Here is an 18,679-nt window from a genome sequence, read left to right as displayed (position 1 = left end):
GCTGATCAAGTCAAGTCAAGTCAAGTTTATTTATATAGCCCTAATTCACAAGCATGTCTCAGAGGGCTTCACAGAAAGTATGTCTAACTAATTCTAGCTGACACAACAGTAACAAGAATATACAGAATAAAGATAACATTTGAACAATTGATAATATAGAAAATATAGGAATGAGGGGAGAGCAGAGGAGAGCGCAGGAGAAGGGAGAATAGCAGGGGGAATGTGAGAGAGTGATGGGGTGGGGAGGGAATGGGAGATGTTGGAGGGTATAGGAGGTGGGGAAGGAGCAAGAGGAGAGAGCAGGAGAGGGGAAGGGAGGGGAGGTGTGGGGGAGAAGAGAGCAGGGGGAGGGAGGAGAGGGGGGCTAGCTGGGGGGACAGAGAGGAGGAGAGAACAGAGAAGGAGAGGTGGGAGGGTGCAGGGGAAGGAGTGCAGGGGGAGAGGAGGAGAGAACAGAGAAGGAGAGGTGGGAGGGTGCAGGGGAGGGAGAGCAGGGGGAACGCGGGAGGAGGAGGCGGGGGAGGGAACAGACCTCTCCGCCCCCTCCCCCCCCCCCCCCCCCCCAGAGAGGACAGAGAGGAGGAGAGAGCAGAGAAGGAGAGGTGGGAGGGTGCAGGGGAAGGAGTGCAGGGGGAATGTGAGAGAGGGGAGAGGACAGAGAGGAGGAGAGAACAGAGAAGGAGAGGTGGGAGGGTGCAGGGGGGGGAGAGCAGGGGGAACGTGGGAAGAGGCGGCGGGGGAGGGAAGAGCATGGAAAGAGAGGAGGCGGGGGGGGGGGGGAAGATCAGACAACTGACTACTCTAAGCATTAACCAGAGCTAACTGGGACATAGTATCTAGCTAATCTACAGCCTAATCTGGCCTATCCTACTCTGATCCCAGGTCAGCATGGTTAATATGACTGTGTGCGTGTGCTGATCTCAGGTCAGCGTGGTTAATATGACTGTGTCTGTGTGCTGATCCCAGGTCAGCGTGGTTAATATGACTGTGTCTGTGTGCTGATCCCAGGTCAGCATGGTTAATATGACTGTGTCTGTGTGCTGATCCCAGGTCAGCATGGTTAATATGACTGTGTGCGTGTGCTGATCTCAGGTCAGCGTGGTTAATATGACTGTGTGCGTGTGATGATCCCAGGTCAGCGTGGTTAATATGACTGTGTCTGTGTGCTGATCTCAGGTCAGCGTGGTTAATATGACTGTGTGTGTGTGCTGATCCCAGGTCAGCGTGGTTAATATGACTGTGTCTGTGTGCTGATCCCAGGTCAGCGTGGTTAATATGACTGTGTGCGTGTGCTGATCCCAGGTCAGCGTGGTTAATATGACTGTGTGCGTGTGCTGATCTCAGGTCAGCGTGGTTAATTTGACTGTGTCTGTGTGCTGATCCCAGGTCAGCGTGGATACCCCGGTCCCCCGGGCTCAGACGGTCTGCAGGGTCCCCCCGGTTCTCCCGGCTCCGCCTCCACGTCCCACGGCTTCCTCATCACGCGGCACAGCCAGGGCCAGGACATCCCCTTCTGCCCTGACGGAACCAGCCTGATCTACGACGGCTACTCCCTGCTGTACGTGCAGGGCAACGAGCGCGCGCACGGACAGGACCTCGGTACGCAGCCTTCACTCGGTTGTTTATTTGACCCAGGAACTCACACTGTTTCACATGGTCGTACAGGGTTTCCCATAGGCGCCAGCTAAATGGCCGGACATTACAACTTTTCCAGCCGGCTACTCTCTTACTGTCACAATATCTGCAGTATTGGATGGCAAGCAACCGCCACAACCCTGCTGTGTTATTGTGTGTCATTCAGAGGTGCCACTTCATGAGATGGCCTCGGCCCTCAGCAAAATGTGGCCCTTGGTGAAAAGTAATTGGGGATGGCTGGGCGGAGTTTGGACCTTCAGGCCAATCACCATGCGAGCGTGGACTGTAGTTATTGATATGCAAATTGGCATGTGACGTCCAACATTGCATGCACTATAGAGACACTGCATGAAATAGGCCACGCCCATCACGGGGGAAAAGCTCCGTTCATTTCCACACACCAGCGTCATTTTCCTTGAATTAAACATAGCTAAAAGCTGTTGTGTGGTGGGCTGCGCAGACAACAAATGTAAAAAATCGGCAGTTAAAGTTTTTTTGTACTCCTGAGCAAAACAAGGAAGCCATTGAGAATTGGCGAGAAGAAAAATGTGGATCTAGCTGTCAAGGAAGTAAGTTGAAGTGTTCATCTTCCGTGTATACGATCTTTTTGTGCAACACGCAACCATGCACGTGACATAGGAGAACGCCAGGATTGGAGGGGGGGGGTTCTGTTTTCCCCCGTCTTGGGCGTGGCTTCTGAATGATGACGCGTTACGCAGTGTCTCTATAGCCGACTAGCGGAAACCTAGACCTGGCCAAGAGGCAACGTTAATACTAACATTTAAACACAGACAGCATGACATCAAACTATGACATTTCAAGGGGGCCTATTATGCTTGTACTTATTTTGTGTCATATATTTAATGTTACGATGTTGGATGTTCATATGAAACATGGTGGAAGTTTCAAGTAATGAGGTAAACGTATGTGAACGTTATCTCCGTGAGCAAAGATCACAGGATTCAGACTGCTCTGAACGCTAGATTAGCAATGTTTTGTTCTACTTTCAGCTCTAGGTGGCGTCAGATAGGGAGGCATTACCTTATAGGGTCATTGCTCCAGCACAGCGTGCACGTTCACCTGTCCGCTCCGTTACAGTGTGCGCTGTGGCTGTTTCTGAATATTCCTCCCTGCATCATTTCTGATTCGCTGCACAAATACAGTATCTCCAAATCTTCTTGCTTTGACCCGTTTTTAACAAAGCTAAGCTAATTCAAGCTAATTTGGTGTGGAACACATTTTATTTTCTGTAAATTCTTCTCAATAAAAGTCTCCAGTTATTTAGTCATTTAAAGGCTTTTAATATGAAGCAGTATAGCAGGAAGTGTTGGTTTTTCACCGGCAGTCACTTAACACGACTCTGATACCGAAAAGCTGGCCAATCAGAACATAGTGGGCTCATCGGCAGGGAGGTCTTAAAAAGACAGGAGCTAAAACAGTCAGACAGATGCTGAACTGAGGAGCTGCATAATGGGACAGTACAAGATAAATACATATAGTTGTTTTTTGTGATTCCCAGAATAAACTATAGATTGGAAATGAGCATAATAGACCCCCTTTAAAACATGAAATTCTGACTACCTCTGAAATCTGTTTCCCTAATCTTGGATATCCGTTGATTTGATTTGAATTCACGTCTTTCGCTGCTCTGTAAATCACTTGACCACAAACTTAACTGGACTCCTCCCCCCTCCTCTCCCAGGCACGGCCGGCAGCTGTCTGCGCCGCTTCAGCACCATGCCCTTCATGTTCTGCAACATCAACAACGTCTGCAACTTCGCCTCCCGCAACGACTACTCCTACTGGCTGTCCACCCCCGAGCCCATGCCCATGGCCATGTCCCCCGTCACCGGAGAGGGCATCAAGCCTTTCATCAGCAGGTGGGTTCTGAGGGAGGAGGGGCGGGAGAAAGAGGGAGGAGGGGAGGGAGAGAGGGAGGAGGGGAGGGAGAGAGGGATGTCAGAGCGAGGAGTGGAGGGAGAGAGGGATGCCAGAGGGAGGAGGGGAGGGAGGGAGGGAGGAGTGGAGGGAGATAGGGATGTCAGAGGGAGGAGTGGAGGGAGAGAGGGATGTCAGAGGGAGGAGTGGAGGGAGAGAGGGATGTCAGAGGGAGGAGTGGAGGGAGAGAGGGATGTCAGAGGGAGGAGTGGAGGGAGAGAGGGATGTCAGAGGGAGGAGTGGAGGGAGAGAGGGATGTCAGAGGGAGGAGTGGAGGGAGAGAGATGGCAGAGGGAGGAGTGGAGGGAGAGATGGATGTCAGAGGGAGGAGTGGAGGGAGAGAGATGCCAGAGGGAGGAGTGGAGGGAGAGATGGAGGAGGGGAGGGAGAGAGGGAGGAGGGGAGGAAGAGAGGGATGCCAGAGGGAGGAGGGGAGGGAGAAAGAGGGAGGAGGGGAGGGAGAGAGGGATGTCAGAGGGAGGAGTGGAGGGAGAGTGGGATGTCAGAGGGAGGAGTGGAGGGAGAGAGATGCCAGAGGGAGGAGTGGAGGGAGAGATGGAGGAGGGGAGGGAGAGAGGGAGGAGGGGAGGGAGAGAGGGATGCCAGAGGGAGGAGGGGAGGGAGAAAGAGGGAGGAGGGGAGGGAGAGAGGGATGCCAGAGGGAGAAGGGGAGGGAGAGAGGGATGCCAGAGGGAGGAGGGGAGGGAGAAAGAGGGAGGAGGGGAGGGAGAGAGGGATGCCAGAGGGAGGAGGGGAGGGAGAGATGGAGGAGTGGAGGGAGAGAGGGATGTCAGAGGGAGGAGAGGAGAGAGAGAGGGATGTCAGAGGGAGGAGTGGAGGGAGAGAGGGATGTCAGAGGGAGGAGGGGAGGGAGAGAGGGAGGAGGGGAGGGTGAGAGAGATGTCAGAGGGAGGAGTGGAGGGAGAGAGGGATGTCAGAGGGAGAGAGGGATGTCAGAGGGAGGAGAGGAGGGAGAGAGGGATGTCAGAGGGAGGAGAGGAAAGAGAGAGGGATGTCAGAGGGAGAATAGGAGGGAGAGAGGGATGTCAGAGGGAGAATAGGAGGGAGAGAGGGATGTCAGAGGGAGGAGAGGAGAGAGAGAGGGATGTCAGAGGGAGGAGTGGAGGGAGAGAGGGATGTCAGAGGGAGGAGTGGAGGGAGAGAGGGATGTCAGAGGGAGGAGTGGAGGGAGAGAGGGATGTCTTACAGAGTAACTCCACCCCCCCAACACAAACCTGTGTAAAGTTGTAAAGCCTGACAATCTAATGGTAAAAAGAATGCCTACTGAAATTGGCATCTGACGTCAAATCCAATATTTAAATCTCTCTCTGTCTGTCTGTCTGTCTCTCTCTCTCTCTCTCTCTCTCTCTCTCTCTGTCTCTCTGTCTCTCTCTCTCTCTCTCTCTCTCTCTCTCTCTCTCTCTGTGTGTCTAGGTGTTCAGTGTGTGAAGCTCCAGCCATGGTGATTGCGATCCACAGTCAGACCATCCAGATCCCCAACTGCCCGAATCACTGGGAAGCTCTGTGGATAGGATACTCCTTCATGATGGTACAACATTGATTGCACGCACACCACACACATGCACGGCACACAAGCAGCAAGCACACACACACACACACACACACACTCACTCACGCTCTCACACACGTGTTCGTACACACACACACACACACACACACACACACTCACTCACTCACTCACTCACGCTCTCACACACGTGTTCGCACACACACACACACACACACACACACACACACACACACACACACACACATCTACTACTGTCGCCTGCCCTATACTGTGCATCTGAAAGGTTTATTTCATTTCTGAACTGATTTGGTGTTTAGATCATATCAGCTAACACTGTAAATCTATGAGGTCATTTAGACCTGGCGTTAACATGTGTTTTCAGCCATCAGATTGCAATCTGATAACAGAAATGGTTGTCCTCTCAATCCACATAAAGTTGCTGTATCCAGATTGAGAGATCACATTGCATTTACACTTGTGTTCAATGTGTACACAATGCATCCCTGACCACCTCCGGAGGTGGTTTGGCTGATCAGATTGCAATCCTTCTTCAATACGTTTTGGGGGTGTTCACACCTGTACTTTCAAGTGATAAAACACAATCTGATTGCAATCTGATGACAGAAACCACATGTTAACGCCAGGTGTAAATTACCTCTTATTTAGACAGCAGACTAAACATAACTTAGTCCCGTGATGCCAGACGATTGGAGAGCTCCTGCTACCAATCGTCTGGGGACTTCTAAATGTAAGAAAGTTGCTAGAATGGCGGCAAGAACGGCCGCTAACGAACCTACGCCGCTTTGCGGAGAAAACTTTGTAAAACATTGAAAATGGAGGAAGTCCAAAGCAACATTATGTTATTTGATCCCATTTTATCCATTTGCAAGCACACGACTTGTGCATGTCACCGCCCCTTCTGCAAAAAAGGGCCACCCTAATGACTCTGGATTGGTTCCGTGATGCATTTTTTCTTCATTGTTTCCGCCATGTTTTAGCAACAAAAACGGACAGAAATACGTCTCTATTTGAGTGAAGTACTTAGAGACCAAGAACTGAGTGTAAACATACGGTAAGCGCCCTTCTTCTTCCCCTCCTCCACAGCACACCAGTGCGGGGGCGGAGGGCTCCGGCCAGGCCCTGGCGTCGCCCGGCTCCTGTCTGGAGGAGTTCCGCAGCGCTCCCTTCATCGAGTGCCACGGCCGAGGGACCTGCAACTACTACGGCAACTCCTACAGCTTCTGGCTGGCCACCGTCGACCCCAACGAGATGTTCAGGTACACATCTCCTACAGCAGTGTTTCTCAAACAGTGGTCCGCGGGCGCCCCCTAGTGGTCCGCAAGTAGTATTTTTTTCCTTTTTTTTTTTACTTCCCACTATCCAATCAGAGAAATGTTTACATTCTCTGGGAAACTCAAGGTCAGATCACGTTGCCTATAAAGGACTATATGTATTTTTTCACCCCGAATCCAATGCCATCACCCCTGACTCTCTACGACTTACGGTTGCGGAGATACGTCCACTCTGCCTGCAGGGCTACAGGAGAGAGACAAGAGTAGGCATACAGCGGGGGGTTGGGAGTTCCAAGTTACTGACCAAACACTCTATTTCAGTAATTGCTGTCAGAATACAGAGCCATTTAACACTTATTTGAACACAAAAACATCACTGAATGCAACTTGAAGATGGCAAAAGATAGCCTATTTGACTTTGGCAACATTGTGCATTTATTGAACTTGAAAAAACTTTCTTTGAACTTTGAATATATTTGAACTGAACAGGAGAAATAAATGTAAAAAAAAAAAAGGGTAAATGGACTAACTAAAATAAATTACATATATATTTTTATATCAGTTATCTTGTTTTCATAATTGTGGGAAGCCAAAAATGGGATTAATTGTACTGCTATTTGTCATTTAATTAGCCTGTAATTTGTAATTTACAGTTGAAGTAGTAGGCCTATTGTTTTTGGGGATGTTTTGGGAGTTAGGTGGTCCCCGAGTTTTTTCCATTGGTTTAAGTGGTCCTTGGTCTGAAAAGGTTTGAGAAACACTGGTCCTACAGCTTCTGCCCGGCCACCGTAGACCACTGTCTGTCGTGGGGCACAGAAATAATGAATTCTTAAAATGTGTGAGGGAAAAAGTGAAAAGCGAGCACACTCCAAAAAATGATGCAACTTCGGTGCAGGGCACATGTAATATCAAGTCACAACAGAAAAGCCAGCACACAAAAAAACGTCATTTTAGAGGTTTTAATACCTTAGTCTGGGGCAGCAGCACAGCAACAAACAAGTTTCGGCGAGTAGGCCTTCTTCAGTGTTGTGCCACAGTAGGCGGACATGACGGTTAAATACAGTCAAAACCGGAAATACATTCAATTACAGATAAATATATATTTTTTTTATAAACATGTTCTTAAAATGTGTGGCCTTCCCCTTTCAAAATTCCTAAAGTGTAAATGCACCCCCCCTCTCTCTTTTTTTCATATACGGGTATATACTGTATCTCAGAATCTTTCTCTTTTTTTCATATATTTATCTCAGAACTGTTTTCTTTTAATTTCTTTTTTCAAATACGTATCTTCTGTACCTCATATACTGTATCTCCTGTCGGCCCTCACAGGAAGCCCCAGTCGGAGACTCTGAAGGCGGGAAACCTACGGACGCGCGTCAGCCGTTGCGTGGTCTGCATGAAGAGGACGTAACAGCGCACGGCAACCAGCCCAACTGCCGTTGCCGGGGACACCCCAACCGACAACACGAGATGATTGGATAATTAGGCGACGAGGAGGGTGGCGGTGACGTTGTTGTCGTCACAGTGACGGATAGGCCGTCGTCGTGGCGACGAGGTGGAATTCCAATGGTGCATTGTCTTCCGGAAAATACAAAAAAAAAAAACTACAACAACTAAAACAATGGTGCTACTGTGCAACACAGCAAAAAGAAAAGAAAAATGACATAAATAAATCTTATATTTAGTCTTCATTTTTCTTAAGAGAAGTACCTCAAAATGAAAACAGAAAAATATCAACAAAAATGGTGCCATGGCGGTGCATTAAAGTGCTTCTTTTTCCATTCTCTCTTCTCTCCCAGGAGAAGAATTGTTTCCCTCTCCTTTCTCTCTCTTAAAGAAAATCACTTTTGACATAGGTGCAAAAACATGTGCTACATATTAGAAATGTATGTAGCACGTTTGTAGCACATGAGAGAAGTGCTCCATATTTTTTTATTTTAATTTTATTTTTTTTGAGGAGCGGATGGTCTCCACGGTTACCAAATCGGCACTTTGACTTCGGAAACATCCAAGATAATAAGATGCACTGACGATGAGCTTTCCTTAGTGAGACTGACTGCCTTTTGTTCACAAACTCTACTTCTCTCTCTCTCTCTCTCTCTCTCTCTCTCTCTCTCTCTCGCTCTCGCTCTCTCTCTCCGTCATTTTTCTGTTGTTCCGTTTCATTTGGTGGTACTAACCCTGCTGTAGCCCAGCCTTCTAACGATAGGCCGACGTCTTCTTTCTCCATTTTTTTGTAAGTAATATAATGTGTATATTGTGTAAAACACTTTTTTTTTTAGTGTATTAGGTCATGAATCGGTACCAGCTATTTGTTATGAGAAAATCTTCCAGGTTCTTTTTAGCTCGCTTGCTCACTCACTCACTAGTCTCGGGTTTCCAGACGTTTGGTGAGCGGCGCCAACAGCGCCACCTAACCACCAAACAGTAGTGAAACGGATTAAGACTGAGAGCTGAGTCTACTCACTCACTCACACACTCACGCGTGCGCACACACACACACACACACACACACACACAAACACACACTGGCAACACACTCTCACTCCAAACCCGTCAAAAACGTACGTTTGGTCAGGGCCCCTTTCTGTCACTTTATAACGGAGGGGGTTCCCCTCTCCTGTCATTTTTCTCCGGTCTGGGGCGGAGCCTACCCGGGGCGAACCAGCTCTCTCGTGACGAGAAAACTGCAAGTCGGGAGTGCTTACATCGTGCTTACATCGTCTGATGACTCGTGACCAGTGTTGGGCAAGTTACTTTCAAAATGTAATATACTACATATTACTAGTTACTTTCATTTGAAAGTAATGCGTTACTTTACAATATTACCGTCTGTGTAGAGTAACTCGTTACTTATTACACTACTTTTGCATTACTTTTACCAAAACAACAGCAGCAGCAAAATGACATCGCTGCCCCGGAACCATCCCGAAAATTATTTTCAACCGCCTTGAACTCAGTGTAAACAATCCAAAATTCTAAATGTTATTCTTTTCCTGTGTTATTGTCATCTGTAGTGGTTATTTGTATAAAAACACAGTTTGATTAGGAAATTATTGTATGTGCTTTGATTTAAAAAAAAATTTGAATTGAGTTACTTGGCAAAGTAACTGGTATAATATTACTGAAATCCCATAAGTAATAAGTTATATTACTGAGTTACTGCTAAAAGTAATATATTACATGTAATATATGTTACTTTTGTAATGAGTTACCCCCAACACTGCTTGTGAGTAGCCCTCGCCCGCACCGTTGATTTCTGACAGGAGGGGGCCATCTTTCTCTTCGGCACGTGACGGCAAGGGTTCCTGACCGAACGTCCCTTTTTGACGGGTTGGCATTGAGAACGGGTTGCACACTCATATCATTCACCTCATCGCTCACTGACACACATCCACTCAGATATTGTACAAAGTAAGGCTTTTATGAATGAAACAGTATTTTATATATAATAAATATATATTTGAAAAAAGAGGAAAAAAGGTATATAAACTTTATTCGGCTGCGGGGAGATTGTTCACTATTTTCAACCAGAATAAAAAAGGTCATGCATTTCAGCGAAAATGAAGCTAACTACTGAGCACAGACAGAGCCATTTTCCCCCGAGACACAACAGTCTTGTATGATATTAACAATGCCAATCGCTTAAACCTTTTGTATTCAATTTGTAGTAATAATAATCAATGTCGAACTGGGAATCTGCTTTTAGGTAGGCTATTGATTGGGGAATGTTACAGATATTCATGCGAGAAAGGATTTGAATTAATTGTGTTCCCGATATTTTTTTAAATAAAACATGTTATAGGTGCTGGGCTTTGGTCGTGGTTCTTTTTGGAGGGGGGCGGGGGGGGTGCCCCGTTTTGCCACAAGCTCTATTTCAGTCTGCACCCCCAGATCCTGGTTTCAAATCCACTTTTTGCCGACATGAATTCGCGTCTGACACCAGATCGAAGTGTTCACACTCGACGCTGTTGAAGCCAAAGCAGGTTTCAGTGTCTATGCTGCGTTTAAATCAGGTGCAACACACTCCGATCAGGTGTACAGATTCCCGATGTACTGTAAGTCTACAAGACCTGTTGGGGGGGGGGGGGGGGGTTGTGATTTTATTTTTTATTTTATTTCCCCCCCAAAACTGCTTTTATGAATTCTCATTTTGTCAACCTTGGGTGCGAACGTGTATTACTTTTTTTGTAATGTTTTTATTTTTATTTTTTTGTTTATTTTATTTTTTTGTTTTCATGTCATGTTATCCAGAAGTTGTTATAAACTTTTAAGACTGAAATAAACACTATGTCCAAAGTGTTGTCCTGTGGAAATGTACCATCATGACAGACTTCAGCAGAATAACTATAGCAGTCGATTACCGCGTACAGGAAACATACAGCAATAGACATTTCAACTTGATAACATAACAATTCTAAATTGGCCCTAACTTCCTGTTGCAGTGTTTGCTAATACAATAACAGACAGGAAATAAACTTGAGTCCAAACTATTCCCTATCAACAGAATTCCGATGAAATTACATTAACACTGACTTAGACAAACGCAAATAAACATAAGGAGATTGCCATGGATTACCAGGCTCTCCAAGGTCATCTGATTTCAGCTAAAAACTGAGTGTAAATGATGTCTTTTCAAGTCAACTTTGCATCTCTCAGGGCTTTTGGAGACTTGGATTACGCCAGGTGACCAGTATGACTTTCAAAGTTTTTTCAGAAAATGGCCTTACAATAAATGCATTATACGCTTTGAAAATGATCAAAGTGATCCTCATTTGTGAAGATGATCTTGCTGAACACAAACATTGCTCTTTCACAAACTTTTGTTCCCATGGCCGTGCCATAGCAGGTAACACACACACACTGACACTCAGACCTTTTAGTCCAGTTTGCTGTGATGCACGTTTGGTGGGTGAGATGGGATCCCCTCCCTTAGTGGGTTCATCTTGGCCTATGCAGTTCCACAAGGTGTCATGAAAATCAGCCCAGTACTTTTTCCGTAATCCTGCTAACAAACAGACCCGAAAACATAACTTCTGAGGTAAGTGATCAATGATTAGACTTGTTATATGCACACTAAGATTGTGCAGCCTACTAGGCTATATAAATACACTACAATAAGCAAAAGGACTCCCACATAGCAGTTAGGATTCCAACACCTGGATTCGAACACATGTCCTCTGTGTCAGCGACATCCTGCAGGGAGAGAGTCTGGCATCCCACATGTAGCACCCTACACTGAGCCAATTTAGAAGACTGTCTCCTCTGGGGCCATGGATCCTATTTAAGGCTATCTCAAAATGTAAGACTCAGCGGCCATGGTCACACCCACTGCCACCATATGAAGGGCATTCCAATCCAAAGGGTGTAAAACTCACCCCAAAGCGCCCTAACTTTATAAGAGCGACCATTTTATTAAGGTTACAAGCTGTCATGTGTCAATAAGACAGATGCTCAGTGTTCTCAACAGGATAAAGTAGGCTTCCTTCAGTCACCGCTCATTCATTGCCGTCGCAGAAAGTTATAGGCCTAATAAACCTAACTCATATTGACTCCCATTAGGTAACAAATTATTAAGTTAATTTCCTTTGTAAAGTTAGTCACTGGGTGCAGAAATGGAGACATGTGCATTGATAAGGTTCATGGATAATGGTGCTGTAATTCATGCACCTAAAATGTAGAGCATTGTACTTATTGTCACTACAGTAGGCCTAAGCAACATGGATCCCTGTGGTGGTCTATAGCCTATATGAGCCAGTTACCTTCCTCACATATTTAGATAGACAAGTACTAAGGTATGTCCTTTTGTTCAGTCACCAACCCTCACGAAATGCTTAGCCTTAAACCACTAATGTATCCAAAGCCTACCTTTCATTTTATTCCAACCAGAACTTTATAATTGCATCCCCAACAGCTCAATTATTTAAGCAAGATCCTCACACAGGACTACTTTTCCAAGTTTGTTTTAATACGGGTCATACAGGTATGTACAAGCACGGGTCATACAGGTATGTACAAGCACATGGATAAACAGGTATAACTGAAGGAAACGGGCAACATGCATTACGCATTACATACGAGTCATCACATGGATGAGATAACCTATGTATCTGAAGAGCGGTTTTGAGGTCCCGTCTGTCTGGATGTGTTCACTGATCCAGTCGCCATATGGACACAACTTCTGCATAAGCTGTATCACCACGCAGCACTGGGCTGTGAATGCCCCATGCCAGCGTCCATGTGTAAAGGTTTGACAGAAGACCTAGGCTGCGGGCCAATACTTTCATACTCTGAGATGGCTGCTCAGTTCAGAAAGTCGTAGGCCTAAGACAGAGGCTGAAATCCAGCAGATGATCCAGGAGAGACAACTGAAGATTCAGGTTCAACCATGTTTGCGCAGGTCCTGCAAATAGAAGACGGTCATCATTGGATACGATGAACCACCAACAAGGCAGTATGAGAATAATGCTTCTTCCCCTAGAGGTCACCGTTATAAATGCAGCATCTCACCCATTTACCTCTTAATCTGGCTAGGGGTGGACTCCTTTCTTCTCATAGATGCAACCTCTGGTCATGCTTTAGTTGCCCTTCATTCTTAAATTCCTGACAAGACACATTGAAAAATAAATGCGTAACATTTTTGTAGTGGGATTTTAGCTCATTTTATTTATTACTGGCATGATAGTCCAAGTAAAAAAAAAAAAGGTGTTTTTACCTGTGTTTCATAGTCTTCCATTGCTTGTCAAAGCAGGTCATGTTTAGTCTTACTCCACTGTTGCCCTCTAGAGACTGGCTTCCGCTTTCCTGCAACAAACACACAACCCTCAATGCTGTGTGGATATCTTTTAAAAGATTAGCAACATACGTTTCCATGTAAACACACATTTCCACACACCCAACTGAAAATGGAAGGATACGTAGAAGATGACGACTCACATGTCCAGGATTCTTGTATCTGGCTGCAGACTTCTCAGAAATCCCACTGTGATGATCCAAACTGTCCCTCTGGAAATATGCTAGGAGTGACTGCACTTATGGAGGTTAGCAGAAAGTGGCTGCACTGACGGGAGAGAATGTGATGAGTGCTCTCTGTCCAGGTGAGAGAAGTGTGTTCACAGCTGGCTATCTCCAAGGTTCAGGTTCAGCTTGGGAGTCAGAGAGGAATCCAAGAATCTGCTGGAGTGGAGCATTGGGGAGTGGAGCAGCAACATCTGCTAGTCTGGACTCAGTCAAGCTACAGCCCAGGTGGAGTCATAATCCAGGCTGATGGAGCGCACCTGGGCCAGGTGTACTCATTAAGCCGGCTGCGCCCCATTAGTGTTGCTCCTCACCTATGCACACCTTTTGTTCCGTTACACACTTGTTTCTGGTTTGCGATTTCTCATTCCATTCCCCCGTTGTTGTTTTTCACCGTTATGGGGCATGAGTGAACCAATTCAGATCCTTCAGGGCAAGACTGAATGTTTGGAAGATGAACTAAGCAGAGTCACATAGGAAGACAACGGAGAGAAGACAACGGAGAGAACATGAGGTACATAATGGAGAAAGAAACTTTGGTTCATACCCAGACCTTGTTGCTGTTGCTATCAAGACAGGAGGCATGGAAGAAAAACCAGAAGGAGCATCAATAGCCTTGGGAGGAAATTGTTGCTTCTATTGCGTATCGACACGAGCGAGAGGCCATCCTCGGGTGATCAGACCGGAATCGCATGTTAACGCCAGGTGTTAATGGCCTCACAGTCAGGTCAAAGGTGTGCACAGGTGAGGAGAGAGAGCACCACTGATGCTCAGCCAGCTTTTATAAAGCCCAAGGAGTTCACCAATTGGCCCAGGTGCCCCCCCATCAGCCTAACGACCCCAACCACCAGGCTCCTGCAACATGCAGAAGCCAGGAGAGTGGGGAGGGTCCTCACACTAGTTGGGTTTCCATCCAAATGTATTGAAATGTAACAGAATGTTCAGAAAGTCGGCAAAATAAAATGAGAAATGATGCACGTTTCCGTCCACTAACTGTTGTGCAAATACTATAGTTGGTGAAGAGGACGCGCGACCACGTGATTAAAACAGCACCAGACGCCGGTCAAACCCTCAACTTAACTCAGTGCTCTGAATAAATGTGAGGTGAAGAGAAAACATCCAGGAGGGAAACATGATGGAAAGCTTGGTGAGTACGCTGCTGTCTACCTCTGCTTATGATCTGCAGCACCAATGCCCCATATAGTCCAGGCATTTTACGCAAATATGTGGGTCAACCTCACACTAATTGCAACCACACCAAACTCAACTGATTTTGTATCCTCAATATGTCCTCAATGAAGGAAAAAAAGTGTTAAGGAAATGTATGAAGGGAAAGTTTTGAAAATGACCTAAATATGATGGAAGCCTATGGAAGCCTTTTTTTTTTTTTTTATGTGCCAAAAATCTCATCACTTATATCCTGTATGTGTTTTTTGCTTCAAGGAGGAAAAAAATAATAATAAAAAAAAGTTAAAAAATAAATAAATAAACGTTTTTGGTAGCATCATATGGGTAATTTTCAAAAATTTCCCTTCATACATTTCCTTAACACTTTTTTTCCTTCATTGAGGACATATTGAGGATACAAAATCAGTTGAGTTTGGTTTTGTTGCAATGAGTGTGAGGTCAAGTGACATTTTTACTGGACTAATACGTGCGTGCCGTTACGTGCGTGCTGTTATATTGCTATGGAAAACATCTACACAGTGGCCTATTAACATTTCTTGATTATACACAGAGGTACATAAACTAGATTACGACGTGCCACTCTTCAATTCAGCATAGTAATCCAGAGAAAGGGTGTAAAACTCTTACTTCAAAGGGCCCTACTACAGTGTTGTCAACATGGGACATTTTCTTTAGTTAGGGCACTTTGAAGGGGTGAGTTTTTTTTACCCCTTGGATTGGAATGCCCTTATATGGCGGTGGTGGGTGCGACCATGCTGTGTGTAAAGTGGAGAGCTCTACATTGTGAAATATAAAGATCTACAGGCCAATGGAAACTTGGGGTTTCCCGTTGGCTCAGTGTCTAGGGCGAGACACTAGATTGCTAGCTTGGACACAAGCCAAGGAGGGACTTGTGTTCAAGTCTGGGTGTTTTGTGGAATACCGCTAGACAATTTGGGAGTCCTTTTACTTATTGCAGTGAAAATAATATTTAAGTTGTTTTTGTGTATTTGTTGTACTAGCCTAAATCTAATGTCTAACCCTAATGATTCATGAAAATGTGTGTAATGTGGTAAGCATCTTACCCATTAAGCCAAAGGACAACCCTCATATTAACCACACCTCTATTTTTTGTTTTGTCGTACATTTTCAGAAAGAATAATATATGATTCATAATATCTATATTCAATATATCATAATATATTATTTAATGTAACCAGTAGAGGGTGCCATAACATGTAGCCTAATGCAAGCCTTGCTAATTGTGCAGGTGACACATGACTTGTAATTGATGTGATGATCCAATAGGATGCTCTGAATTGTTTGAGAATTTCTTAATGTATTTTGCCAGCCATTCTTCTTGCTGGCCCCTGATGAAGACTCAGGTCGAAACGTTGGACTTTCAGTCAACACTATATATGCGGTTGAATTAGAGAAGACATTGAGAAAGAGCTAGGTCTGTGTGCGGTCCTCCTCCTTCAAACTCCAAATATTCCAAAGCGCCTCTCTTGTTTAAAGATAACTGAATTAGTTTGTTAATGGAATGCTCAAAGATAGGGGGGGCCCAAAGCAAAGACAACCTCCAAAACCCCAACAATGTCGACCGAAGAAGAATATCATTGAGTATGTTTATTTTTTTCCAGTCACATTTATTATTATTTTTTTTAGTACATTTCAGTTTGTTGATAGATAAGTGGTAGAGCAGAGGAAGAGAGAGTGTCCCGTTTTACCCGGTGGGACAGTAATATCGTCTGTACAGCTCAAAAGGGATGAGCCAAAGAGTGAAAAGACCATTGTCTTTGCACCATGGCCCCTGTGAGACGAAGGGTCCTAAAATAATAATAAATAAATAAATAAATAAAAAATAATAATAATTTCACTCCATTTTGCAGTCTGACAGCAGATACAGCCAAATATGTAAAGGTGGACATGGCTAACACAAGCACAATAAAACCAATGAATATATTTGGTTCAGCGATGATCTAAGAGAATGTGGTTTGGATGGGAATCTACAAGTCGTGGATGAGGGTGGTAGGATGTTTTTCTTGCCTGGGTCCAGACCTTTGAGTCCGCCCACTCCAACGAGTTGAGATTTGGCCGCTTCTGGTCCAGATTACATACAAAACGCACGAGTGGGGCAAGAGACGCGAATAACGCGATTTTCCCCTCATCGCCGGTTCGAGCGAATAACGAGATGTTCCTTTCGCATTGGTGTGAACGTACAGTTAGGGATGGATTCCAACATTAGCAAAAGCACAGGCTCCCAAGGATAGGCACTATTTTAATCCCCAAAGTCACCTTGTCTTTTCTCAATGTTATATATTTGCATGAATTTGATTATTCACAAACAATAATTAATTTAATGGTACATGGAAAAATGTAGAAAAAAAGCGATTCCCACAATGATACTACATTGTTGAATGCATGGTCAGGGACCACCTGCAATGCCTTCATGGACCACCAGGGGGTCACAAACCACTTAGTTGAAAATCCCTACTCTATGTTACACTACACACATACACGCACGCACGCACGCACGCACGCACGCACGCACGCACGCACGCACGCACGCACACACGCACACACACACACACACATACACACAGAGGTATGGAAATCATAACAAAATCTAACCCCTGTACTTGTGTCTATGTTGGGTTGCATTTATTGAATGCATTGTACATCTTGCCAGTTGGACTTCCTTTGCCTGATTACAGTGTGGTACAATTTGGTACAATTCTATCTGTATACGTGCATTGTGGGTAATGTAGTGATATTTTTCTTTTGGGAGGGATGGAGTCTATTCCGCCGGTTTCCTGTATGCTGCTGCCATGGTTTCCTCTGTGTAGCCCGGTCCCTCTCTGTCCTTTTTTACGCCTTTTGAAAACAATTCTCTGTAAAGTTCCCAAGTGTGAATCCACAGTTAAGGTGGACAGGGAACCATCCAGCTGTAGGCCATAGGCGGGTCCAGCATCCTCACGAGTCCACCTTAACAAGTCCCCCAGGTAAAGGCGGACAGTCGTAAAGCTTCTGGCGCGTTCAATGTCCCCACGAGTCCGCTTCACTCGGGTCAGTTGAGCTGTACACGTTTCCTCGAGTCGGTGTCTTTCTGCTTAAGGAGTCCTGCAGGGAGTAGATCAGTGACGCTCGTGTTGTTACAGGGCTCTGTGTAAGCCGAATGATAGTGGACAGAACCATGTCATCACAGTCCTCTAAGCTTCACCCAAGATGTTTTGTAAGAGGAACGACGTTTGTCTCTGGCAACAAAATAGCACTTCTGGGAAGAGGATTTACTGTACTTCCTGCTCTCCTGCATTGCAATTTCAGGCTTTCCAGGACGCCAAAGAGCTGTGATAATATAGAGCGAGAGGGGAGGTCGGGCAGAAGGGACACTCATAAACAGCAGGAAGATGGAACTTTTTGAACGGTATGTGCTAAAAAAAACAACGCTAGACACACACACGGAGAAGGTACGTTTGGATGGTGATCATGGAATTGCATATTGGAGAGGAGGAGATCGAGAAGGGGGTTAAGGGTTAAGAGAAGAAGGGAGAGAAAGGGAAGATGCCGAGGCTTACTGGAACTAGGAGAGAGAGAAAGAGAGGGAGAGAGAGAGAGAGGGAGAGAGAGAGAGGAGGATGTATCAAGTGAAGAACATCGCCCTGACTCGGCGAGGAACCTAAACGGACCCTTTTTCTAATGCGGCGCTCCTCAGCACAGACTCTTCAGGTAGAGATCGGAAAGGCGAGCGGCAAAAAATAAATACAAATAAAAAATGAAGGGAACGAGTATGCACGGGTCGACGACAACCGTTTGTGTCCCTTCCTCTCCGTGAAATACGATGTATACGAATAGAAAAGGGCACAAGCCCCTGCGCTACCCCGCCCCCCCCGCGCTTCAGACCTTCGTCGTCTTCATCAGCCTTCGTCTTTTCCTCTCGGAATCCCTCCGTATCCAGTCAGAACAGGGAACAACAGAGGGGTTAGCAGTACTTTCAGTCAGAGGAGCAGCCAGCCAGCAGTCCCCTCTGGAACCTTCCCGGATATCCCCCCCCGCCCCCCTTTCGTCACCAATCCCATCGTTGGAGCTCTTCCCCAGA

The 18,679-nt window shown here is 45.7% G+C and overlaps 1 protein-coding gene across 1 annotated transcript in view; it reads left to right on the top strand.

Annotated features, from left to right (window-relative positions):
- col4a5 (collagen, type IV, alpha 5 (Alport syndrome)) overlaps nucleotides 1-10,698 on the top strand; it is a 95,392-nt gene extending 84,694 nt beyond the window's left edge. The window contains exons 46-50 of the mRNA XM_083639676.1: nucleotides 1,387-1,599; nucleotides 3,338-3,515; nucleotides 5,008-5,122; nucleotides 6,209-6,381; nucleotides 7,726-10,698. Coding sequence (XP_083495802.1) covers nucleotides 1,387-1,599; nucleotides 3,338-3,515; nucleotides 5,008-5,122; nucleotides 6,209-6,381; nucleotides 7,726-7,807 — 761 coding nt within the window. The 3' untranslated portion in view covers nucleotides 7,808-10,698. The remainder of the gene's footprint in view (nucleotides 1-1,386; nucleotides 1,600-3,337; nucleotides 3,516-5,007; nucleotides 5,123-6,208; nucleotides 6,382-7,725) is intronic.
- The last annotated feature ends 7,981 nt before the right edge of the window (nucleotides 10,699-18,679 follow it).

This window comes from Poromitra crassiceps, assembly GCF_964638095.1.
Source record: "Poromitra crassiceps genome assembly, chromosome: 7".
Lineage (NCBI taxonomy): Eukaryota > Metazoa > Chordata > Actinopteri > Beryciformes > Melamphaidae > Poromitra > Poromitra crassiceps.
Note: the sequence above shows the minus strand (reverse complement) of the source record. Positions and strands in the feature narration are given on the sequence as shown.